Source organism: Protobothrops mucrosquamatus, unplaced genomic scaffold (assembly GCF_001527695.2).
Source record: "Protobothrops mucrosquamatus isolate PMUCROS unplaced genomic scaffold, P.Mucros_1.0 scaffold1662, whole genome shotgun sequence".
Classification (NCBI taxonomy): Eukaryota; Metazoa; Chordata; class Lepidosauria; order Squamata; family Viperidae; genus Protobothrops; species Protobothrops mucrosquamatus.
In genome coordinates this window covers 26,473-37,009 of record NW_015387819.1, presented here as the reverse complement: position 1 = coordinate 37,009, position 10,537 = coordinate 26,473, and the positions used below count along the sequence as shown (strand labels likewise).

Genomic DNA, 10,537 nt, shown 5'->3' with positions numbered 1-10,537 from the left:
TGATAGGTCTGTAATTTCCTGGGTCCATTTTTTTTCCTTTTTTGAGGATGGGAACTACATCAGCTCTTTTCCAGTCCTCTGGTAGTTCCCCTGTGCTCCAGGATCTCTGAAAAATATAGTTCAGTGGTTCAGAGATCACATTTGCTAGTTCCTTGAGAACCTTGGGGTGTAATCCATCTGGTCCTGGCGATTTGAACTCTTGATATCTCTCTCACTGTATTTTATTTGAAAGGTTAGAAGCTGCTTCCATTTCTGTCAAATTTCTGTTTGAATTCTGTCAAATTCAAACTCCTCGTGGTCAAAACCAGTGTTTTTTTCATATTTTTTTTTCTCCACCTCAGAAATAAAATTTATTAAAACCAGAACTAGATGCTAGCCCGGTCTCTTGTTTATTTCTACCCACTTCTTCCATTATAAATATGACTCTAACTAAACAATATACCAAGATGACTCAAAAACCATTTCTATTGTACTATTGATCAAGATCATACTTTATTTTCAGATTTGATTGTCAAGGCAGTTACAAAAAGAAACTGAAAACGGACATCTACTATCCTTTAAATAACCTGGATTTGTCTCCTTATATATATCCACTTTTTCGGAAAAATCCAAAATACAACTTATTTGCTGTAGTGGTAAGTGACAATATAGATGATTCTAGTATTCTTCCAGGATAACATTTCAGTTATCTGTACGCAAGAATGTCCACTTCTTAAAAATAATAAAGGCGGGATAAAAATGAGTAGACAGTAAGAAAACTGAGTTCAGTAAAATAATTTTATTCAGTAACTAGAAAGGATGAATGTATGGTGCTATTGGTTGAGGAGATGGTTAGCAAGCTTTGCCAATTGATGCAACCAAGACAAAACCTTTAAGTCAGGGGTAGTCAACCTTGGCTCTTTTATGACTCGTGGACTTCAACTCCCAGAATTCCTGAGCCAGCTGTGCTGGCTCAGGAATTCTGGGAGTTGAAGTCCACGAGTCATAAAAGAGCCAAGGTTGACTACCCCTGCTTTAAGTGGTAGACGTTATAAAAACAAGAGAGCAAAATTATGCTTTCCAAACTACAGCTGTAGGGTGCAGATGAACTAGACTCTCCAAAATGTTTACTATCAGTTTTTATTCAGGATTAACTCTTATTGGAGAAAAATTAGAAGTGGGTGGGTGGGTGAGAATGGAAGGAAACATACGTGCCTAAAACAGATTATTAGAGGGGACAGTAATATTCCAATCCATACATCGTGCTGGATGGCTTTCCCAGATAATGCTTTTCAACGAAGAAAAGTTTATTCTTTTAAAAAGTCACTTTCAGGTTTTCCATACTGGTCACACAATGTTTACAGCAAACAAAAATAAAATAGGGGAAAAAAATCCATCTCCACCACCTTGCCCTTATGACAGAATTCATATGCAACATGACGTAAAACCTTTGCACATCCATACCTCATGCAAAGAGGTATGAAGTTTGTTTTCCGTAACAGTACAAGGTGTACTGTAGGTAATCTCAGTTAAATTTGGCTCTGAATTACAGTGTGTGTGTGTATCTCACTGCACAACTAATAAATATATGTTGAAGAATCGACACTGTAGGACTGGGGAGTCAGAAACAAATCTCCACTTTACCGATTTTCAGAACCATCTCCCTCCCAAAATTATAGTGATTATTAAAGTAGGAGATGAGGCCCATAGGCTGCCTTGAGTGGCTTGAAAGAAATACTTCCTCGATAAACTTGAAATGTGTTATTGTTGCAGAATCATTTTGGCGATCTGGACGGTGGCCACTACACGGCATTCTGCAGACACACTCTTAGCCAAAATTGGTACGACTTTGACGATTCCCAGATCAAAGCGATCCCAGAATCCTCTGTGCAAACATCTGCCGCCTACCTTCTGTTTTATAGCAGTCAAGCTTTCTCTGCGCCCGTAAAGAACCAAAATGTCTAGGAGAACCAAGTCGTAGGTTCCAGTGGCCATGTTGAGTTGGCCTATTCTTTGGTTGTCATTCAGGAACAACTGCATTTTTCCCCACGTGTCTTTGGATTGTACTGATGGAGTGACCTAGAAGCTGGCTCTTCCAAGCCACTTTCTTTCAGTGAAAAGAACGCCACTCGGCGAGCCTTACACAGAATGTGACACGACACCTGCAGTTAAAAATAAATTCTTCTTGGACAGCCAGAGTTGAGTGTTCATTATTATTGCAGAATCCACCGAGAACTAGATGCCTCCTCTTGCTGATTACATTTCTAAACGGATTATACATTCCCGAGTGAAGCTCATAAAAGTTTGCCAGCCTTCTGATTAAAAAAAAAAAAGTGTACTATTTAATACATCGCAACCACATCCTCTCAAAAAGTGTTCCTGGAGTAAAAGCTAGTTATGAAATGGTTCCCCCGTTCCAAAATCCATGCTTCTTTAAAAAGTATATTCCAGCAATCCTAGATTTCTGTATTTGCTCTCTAGTCTACTCATCCTGAAATAATGTACACTTATTAAATTGCAAAGCAAGGAATATTTATCAGGCCAATGCATTTTGAGACAACTGCGTAGGATATTTTTTTTGGTTTTTTAAAAAAAGACACGGATACAAGACACATATTAAAAATTATGTAATGCTTCAGTCTTCCAGAGTACATTGTAAAGTGCGGAGATAGTCATACAGAAACCTAGTTTGAGAAAAGCAGCCATCTCTCTGTTAGCAATGCTTGTCAAAGGATCGGATTTCTTTATTATATACATGTTGGATGTGCAATTCTGCAATCGGTATGTACACACATACATTCCAATCTTTATCTCTGGCTAAGATATTCACAGTAGAATCAAGCTTAAGGTTAGTGTGAAAAGGCCATAAACGTGGGAAAGAGGGAAAGAAAGATACGCTTTGAATTTTAACACATCTTGAATCCAACTCTTAATACTTTCCAAAGGACGAAGCAAGATTTATAATTTTCGAGCGTAGCTACAAATAAGTCGGTTTGAAACATATTATTCCGTACGAAGCCGCAGAGTTAATAATTTAATTTTCAGCAATAGCACTAAAATACATTTTTGGACAAGGAACTGCTGCAGCCCTCTTTAGGCAACTTTATATTGGTCGCAGCTCAGTCATTTATTAAACCAGCTAAAGTATCCTTCGGTCCTTCCTTTTAAGTGGCTAGATCTGCAGCCCGTTGCTCGTAAGATGTATAAAAGAGAATATAAGCCGCTGAAGACTTCACTGAGGAGGCAGAGATATCCGAGACTTCGTGGTCATCAAATTTATACCATCGTTGCTTTGCAGCATTCTTGCAGTAAGCTGTGTAGTGTCCACCATCCAGCCCTCCATAGTGGTTCTGTGGAGGAAACAAAAAATAAATTAGGATCAAGAGCTTTGGGAAAGCTACATGTGGGGAAACACTCTAGGAATAGAAGTTATTGATTGACATATATGAACACAAGGGAGTCTGTTTATTAACTAATTAGCCAATAGCATTCAAAAGGTTCTGAGAAAGGTCCGTCTAGTCAAAGCTACGGTTCTCCCAGTAGTGATGAATGGCTGTGACAGTTGGACTATACGGAAGGCTGAGCATCCAAGATTTTATGTTTTCGAATCGTGTTGGAGAAGACTCTTGAGAATCCCTTGGGCTTCAAAGGAGATCAAATCAGTCAATCCTAAAGGAAATCAACCCAACTCAAATCGTTAGCCATCAAATGAGAAGACAGGACTCCTTGGGAAACACCCTGATGTTGGGAAAGATGAAAAGCAAAAGAAGAAGGGATGACGGAGGATGAGATGGTTGGAGAGTGTCATCAATACAGTGAACGTTGAGTTTGAGCAAACTCCAGGAGATAGTGGAGGATGAGGACCTGGCGTGCTGTGGTCTATGGGGTCATGAAGAGTCGGACACGACTTAAGTGTCTGAACAACAGCAATAGCACTTAGACTTATATACCGCTTCACAGCGCTTTACAGCCCTCTCTAGGTGGTTTACAGAGTCAGCCTATTGCCCCCAACAATCCTGGGTCCTCATTTTACCGACCTTGAAAGAATGGAAGGCTGAGTCAACCTTGAGTCCTGTCAGGATTGAACTCCAGACTGTAGGCAGAGTTAGCCTGCAATACCGCACTCTAACTACTGCGCCACCACCATCCCCAACAATAAATTCCAAAGGCTGTTACTTACAGATACTGAAAACAGGTTATATCTCTTCAAAGTACTTTTGGGGCCAATGACATACTGTGACAGGTCAAGGTTCTCCAAAGGGAAATCAACAGATGTTTGAAGCTTCTGTTTCCACCGCCCATCATATGAAAATCTAACCATGAGCAACAGGGAATACGTGTTAGACAATGCTGGGTCTACCAAAACTAATCAATATTTATTGATTTATTCATTAATCAAATTTATACAGCTACCCATCTCACCAACAGCAGCTCTGGGCGCACATAATCATTGGAGACACAACAGATATAAACAGCCAGCCTTACCTTTTCAAATGTACTAAAAGGACAGGTGGCAACTTCCATATTTCTATTTTTTTCAAGGAATCTCTTCGAGTCTTGCAATGGCTACAATAAAACCGATTGTTATCCGTCAGTTTTTCTTCTTTGGAAAATAATCTAAGGCATTCCTGGAAGAAAACAAAAAAAATTGCTCCGGGTGAATTCAAAGAACAAAAAAAAAAATAAACTCCTTCATAGGTATCTTTAATATGTGTCTGATGTATCTTGGCGACGTTTCGACGAGGTCCCACTCGTCATCTTCAGGCTGGGATCTTCGGCTTCGTGCTTGTGCGAGCAAAGTGTGATCGGAGCTGCCGTCTCTCTATAAATATTGGAGTGCTGGCTTAGTTGCTGTAGGTGGATTGGTTGGCTGTGTGGGAGCTATTGTTTGCGGATTGTTCAGCTGTTTCGTAACATCCTGAGTAGTTGAACAATCCGCAAACAATAGCTCCCACACAGCCAACCAATCCACCTACAGCAACTAAGCCAGCACTCCACACACCCCCCACCAATATTTATAGAGAGACGGCAGCTCTGATCACACTTTGCTTGCACAAGCACGAAGCCGAAGACCCCAGCCTGAAGATGACAAGTGGGACCTCGTCGAAACGTCGCCAAGATACTCTCAATCTTACACGGGAAAAGACCCAAATACGCCAAGACCTGCATATATATATATACACACACACACATACACACATACAAACAAACAAACAAACAAGTTGGAAGGTTAAGAATCGTCAAAGGGTTCAAACCCACCTGCAGGCTGCATTTGCTAGTGGAGGCCAGCGGCAATGATAAGTACATGAAAGCCTCAAAAGTCCGCGATTTTTTGTGACATGTCAGACACTGCACTGTGGATTTGAACTGGCCTTGAAAGAGGGCCACGATAATCGATTCGTTTAGCTGCTTGTGCTTGTGCCAGGCAAGATCAGCTGCTTTGAAGTCATCCAGGTGATCGTTATTTTCTTCTTTGTAGCGCTTTCGGTTGTCCGCCTAGAACATTGGAAAACGAAAACTTATCAGTACCCACTTGAAGGGTTGGAAGGCGTGTTTTGGGCAGAAAGCAGCAACAATCATCATTTGTTATTATTTATGATTATCCTCATTTATTTATTATGGAAAGACAGAGATGGAGAACATCACATGGATACTTGGCTCTGAAAACACAGTCCATAGACTTTGATAATGTCTTCACCGTCTTCTCCTAAACCAGTGCTGTTCAACCTTGACAACATGAAGACTTCTGGACTTCAACTCCCAGAATTCCCCAGTCAGCATGGGGAAGAATAATAATAATAATCATGATAATAATCATGATGATGATGATGATGATGATGATGATGATGATGATAATAATAATAATAATAATAAAGTTGGAAGGGACCTTGGAGGTCATCTAGTCCAACCCCCTGCTCAGGCAGGAAACCCTATACCATTTCCGACGAATGGCTGTCCAGTCTCTTCTTAAAAACCTCCAGTGTTGGAGCATTCACCTCTTCTTAAAAATCTCCAGAAGCATTCACCGCTTCTGGAGGCAGGTTGTTCCACTGGTTAATTGTTCTAACTGTCAGGAAGTTTCTCCTTAGTTCTAGGCTGCTTCTCTCCTTGATTAGTTTCCATCCGTTGCTTCTTGCCCTGCCTTCGGGTGCTTTGGAGAACAGCTTGACTCCCTCTTCTTTGTGGCAGCCCCTGAGATACTGGAACACTGCTATCATCTCCCCCCTCGTCCTTCTCTTCATTAAACTAGACATACCCAATTCCAGCAGCCTTTCCTTATATGTTTTAGCCTCCAGTCCCCTAATCATCTTTGTTGCTCTTCTCTGCACTCTTTCTAGAGTCTCAACATCTTTTTGACATCGTGGTGACCAAAACTGGATGCAGTATTCCGAGTGTGGCCTTACTAAGGCATTGTAAAGTGGTATTAATACTTTACTGCAAAGCAACGGAAACAACCTGTTTTCAACTTGGATTTATTTTCTGCACCAGATGACACCTCTCTCTCTCTCTCTCTCTTTTTTTAAACAAACCCATTTTCTTTCTGAGAGAGATGAAGATTGGATACTTTGGCTGAAAAGCACCTTCTCTTCTTCTTCTTCTTCTCCTTAGTGCCACACAGCACTTCCATGAGAAATATTTAAAAAAATGGGACACCTACTTTATTTAAGTCTTCGTGAAGGCCGTCCATTAAAAACAAAAGCAGTTCTTGGGAATCTTGTTGACTGTAGCCAGCAAACTGCTCATTGATCTTTCCAATGGTGATTTTGAAGTCTTTGGGGCTGATGTATCGGTACTGTCCGGTCCACAGAGCTTTCATTACGATGCCAAACTCCTCGGCCACTTCCCCTTTGTACCCCAAGAAGTTGGACCTACAAAAGGAACGATTGACATTTCCGAAAATGAGTACTGGGGAAAAAAAGGGGGGGGGCAGAGGGATTTACAAAGAGTCGCCTACAAGCTTAAGACGATTACTTATGGACGGAGCCTAGGAGCGGTTATGATTCATTAAGGAAATAATTCACTGCAATCATGTTGGCATTTAAATGGGGGCTCAGGAGAAGCCAGTTACCGGTTGATATCTTCGTGATAGCAATTCCTGTTGAAATAATCAGCGAGGTGGGGGGTAATGCACAAACACTGGAGGACTGAGTTCATATAGCAGGTGTTTCCCAAATTACGAAGGCCAGTCAGAGCCGGTCCCATCCCGCCAAACACAGGATTCAGATGGCGGATCTGTGAAGCCGAAAGCCTGGAAATTTCTGTTTTTGGATAGCACACAGGCCTGTAGAGGGAGGGGGAAAAAAAAGTAAAATCAGATGCCTTTTCCCGCTAAAGATCTGTAAAAGCAGACTTTTGCTTGTTGTCAGGTGGCGCCAAGTAGGTATGTGTGAACAGTCACAAACAGATGAAATGAAATAAAGTAAAATCAGGAAAGAAGGATCATGAGGGACAAAGGCTTTTAAATGCCTGATTGTTTTCGGCCAAGGGTTTCCGTTAAGAACAGGAGTATCCAACCTTGGCACTTTTACTACCTGTGAACTTCAACTCCTAGAATTCCTCAGCCAGCATATCATACCTGGCTGGGGAATTCTGGGAGTTGAAATCCACAGGTCTTCAAAGTTTAGAAAATCTGGTTTAGAAAAATCACGTTCCTACATACTCCAGACAGGCTCAGTTAGGAAAACGCTTTTATTCCTTCTTTTATCCCACCAATAAACGTGCATCCTGCAAAACCCCTTGGGGAAATGGGCAACAAGCAACGTACTTGTTCTCGCGATTAACAGTCGGAGTGGGGATCTTCCTTTTCTCTTCCTCCTGGAGAGCCTGAGTGATGTCTGGGGAAGAGTAGGACCGCTTCAGTTTGGAGTGCTCCTTGTCCCGCAGATCGGCGGACGCAGGCTTTGGCTTATGAGTTGGTGGAGTAGTGGGCGGAGTAACCGAGGGAGTCATTTCCGGTGGGTACATGTGGACCGAATTGGTGGGCGAGTGGTAGTACCGAAAAGTCCCGGTGACTGTATCCAGAAACTTCCAAGGGCATACCCAGAAGACAATTAGCACAAAAACAAAAAGGGGGAAAGTTAAGCTAGATTTCGAAGACTGCTCATTTGGATGAGTAAAATAGGTAGAGTTGGTCTTTATTGACCGGACCTTCTTGGGATACTTAAAAGTTCTCCTTAAGCTTAGAAGTTGCACTGACCTTGGCCCAGCCATCAGGCAATCCTGGGATGATCCTGCCCATCTCCTCACTCCGGGCTCTGGTTAACGGCTCTCGTTGGGACTAAAAAATAAAAACAACCCCAAAGATTAAACCCTGTCAAGATAACCTACTGTGTCACTTCTCTGATTTTCACTGGGATGTGGAAACTTTTGACATACTAAATGTTCTCTCTGACATCATTCAAAATAGATTTGAGCCATTCAGTTACAAGCAATGTTTGTTTGGGAGAAGAATGGATCTCTAGGTGGGGAGCTTTCCTCGGCTTGTTTTGATCTGGGAACGGGCTGCCGTAAGAAATGATCTCTGCAAGACAAGGCGAGAACGTGGAATCTGCTTTACCAGTGAGAATACAAAGAAGTAGGAAGTAGGATGCACAGTGCAATTCTGTGTTTTTTTTTACATGAGGGGAATCTGGTTAACCTTTTCGAGCCATTGAGGGAACGACGATTTTGTCCCTTCATGTCCCTTCGTGGAATGAGCCTATGGGGGCACCGGGAGGGAGAAAAGTAGATTCTCTTATAATTTGATTCTTCACACCTTTCCAAAATACCTTCCCAGTCATATCTACCTGGCCCACCAGAGCAGGGAGGCAAGGAATATTAGAGGTTCTCTCTTAAAGAGGTCCATCTAGCCCAGACATGTCAAACACAAGGGCCGGGGGCCGGATGCGGCCCGCGAAGTGGTTTCATGTGGCCCGCGAAGCCATCCTGGAAACAGTGAGGAAACGGCCCCCACTGCCTTGGCCCTGGCCCAGGCCGGCCGGGAGCCAATGTACAATTTTGTGGTGGCCATCTATGCTGAAACGCATTCAGTCTTAGCTCCACAAGGCCGTCCGGAAACAGCGAGGAACCAGCCCCTGCCGTGTCGGCCCCACCCCCTGGGTGCATGCTGGGGAGGGGTCACCCTTTGTGAGGAATGAAGAAATGCACCATGCCTTGGCGCTTGCCCCGGTCCCACCCCCTTCTGCCAGAGACCCTCAGATCTGTCCCACTCCTGCCCAGGCACCCACAGGCACCCTTGAGGCGAACAATGTAGAGCTGGCCATGCCCACCCAGTAGGCCACACCCACTCCATCCACGCCCACCCAGTAGGCTGCGCCCACTCTGGCCACCCCCCCCCCGAGGGCAACCACAATGCTGATGCAGCCCTCAATGAAATTGAGTTTGACACCCCTGATCTAGCCTGACCAAGAAGAAGGGCCTTCTCCCTGCTGGCTCCCTCCCTGGGGAACATCATCCCTGCGGAGATAAGATTGGCTCCCATTTTGACACTCTTTTGCAAGACCTGGTTTTGCCAAGCGGCCTGGGGGACCCCAGAATGATATGGAGCCCATCAAATGACAGGTCCGACTGTTGCCACCATGGGTTTTATTGAGTTTTATAGTGGACTTTCACCTTTGTAGGGCCTCCCTCCACTGTTCCCAGACGGGGCTGGAAAAACACAAAGGCTGCCAGGCTCCTCTGCCCCTCCCTCCGTCAGGTGGCAGCTGGGGGTCGCTCACCTTGTTCAAGCCAGAATCCCCCCTCAGAGGACCTTGGCATTCCTCTGCGAATCTGCGCCTCTGTGTTTCGGGGGTCCAGATATTTTTTCCCTTTTCGCTGGGCGTATTTTTGTCAATGTCGCCTTTCTTCATTTCAGGGCTTTCGTTCCCAGCGATACTTTTCTTTTTCACGTCGGCTGAATCTCTGGGAACTTTCTCCAGATCTTGTTTCCTATCCACCCCTTTGCCGGGCTGTTCTTTCTCTCTCCTCTCTTGATCTTCTTTATATCTCTGGAGGTTTTCTCTGCCTTCCCAGTCTCCATGATCCTCCCTGGCCCTCTCTTCTGCCCTTTCCCGTCTCTGGACCTCTCTCTGCTCTTCTGCTTCTTCGTCGCCTTCGTTGTTTTCTACTGCAGCAGTCTTCCTCAAGTGCCCGGAGCTCCTTTCTTCGTCCGTTAGGTTGAGCTTTGGATCCAGTGGTGGCTTCGTGGAACGATCCGGAACCAGTTTCCCATTGGAATTTAACGGCTTAACAACCGCTGGGCTTTCAACCTTTGCCTTATGGTCATCTGGAATTTTCCCAGAGGGTTTTTTGCTACGATCAACCTGGACCCAAAGAAAAAGAATTAAAGGACTCGCTTGCTTGCTAGTTTTTCTCATTTCTGCTTCATAGCTTTTTTAAAAAATAGTTTGGCCTCTTGGGGAAATGCCAAACCCAAGATGTTCTGTTCTGTTCTGTTCTGTTCTGCTCTGCTCTACTCTACTCTATTCTATAATCCATATTTTATTCCATTCCATTCCATTCCATTCCATTTTCTATTCTATTCTATTCTATAATCCATATTTTATTCCATTCCATT

At 43.6% G+C, this 10,537-nt stretch overlaps 2 protein-coding genes across 2 annotated transcripts in view; one reads left to right on the top strand and one right to left on the bottom strand.

Annotated features, from left to right (window-relative positions):
• Positions 1-2,149, top strand: part of USP50 (ubiquitin specific peptidase 50) — a 12,412-nt gene extending 10,263 nt beyond the window's left edge. Inside the window, exons 6-7 of the mRNA XM_029285426.1 lie at positions 503-635; positions 1,753-2,149. Coding sequence (XP_029141259.1) covers positions 503-635; positions 1,753-1,944 — 325 coding nt within the window. The 3' untranslated portion in view covers positions 1,945-2,149. The remainder of the gene's footprint in view (positions 1-502; positions 636-1,752) is intronic.
• A 451-nt stretch (positions 2,150-2,600) lies between these two features.
• Positions 2,601-10,537, bottom strand: part of USP8 (ubiquitin specific peptidase 8) — a 17,491-nt gene continuing 9,554 nt past the window's right edge. Inside the window, exons 10-18 of the mRNA XM_015822748.1 lie at positions 9,699-10,283; positions 8,177-8,257; positions 7,745-8,004; positions 7,049-7,261; positions 6,638-6,848; positions 5,239-5,475; positions 4,465-4,607; positions 4,160-4,292; positions 2,601-3,329 (exon numbers count right to left, since the gene is read on the bottom strand). Coding sequence (XP_015678234.1) covers positions 3,144-3,329; positions 4,160-4,292; positions 4,465-4,607; positions 5,239-5,475; positions 6,638-6,848; positions 7,049-7,261; positions 7,745-8,004; positions 8,177-8,257; positions 9,699-10,283 — 2,049 coding nt within the window. The 3' untranslated portion in view covers positions 2,601-3,143. The remainder of the gene's footprint in view (positions 3,330-4,159; positions 4,293-4,464; positions 4,608-5,238; positions 5,476-6,637; positions 6,849-7,048; positions 7,262-7,744; positions 8,005-8,176; positions 8,258-9,698; positions 10,284-10,537) is intronic.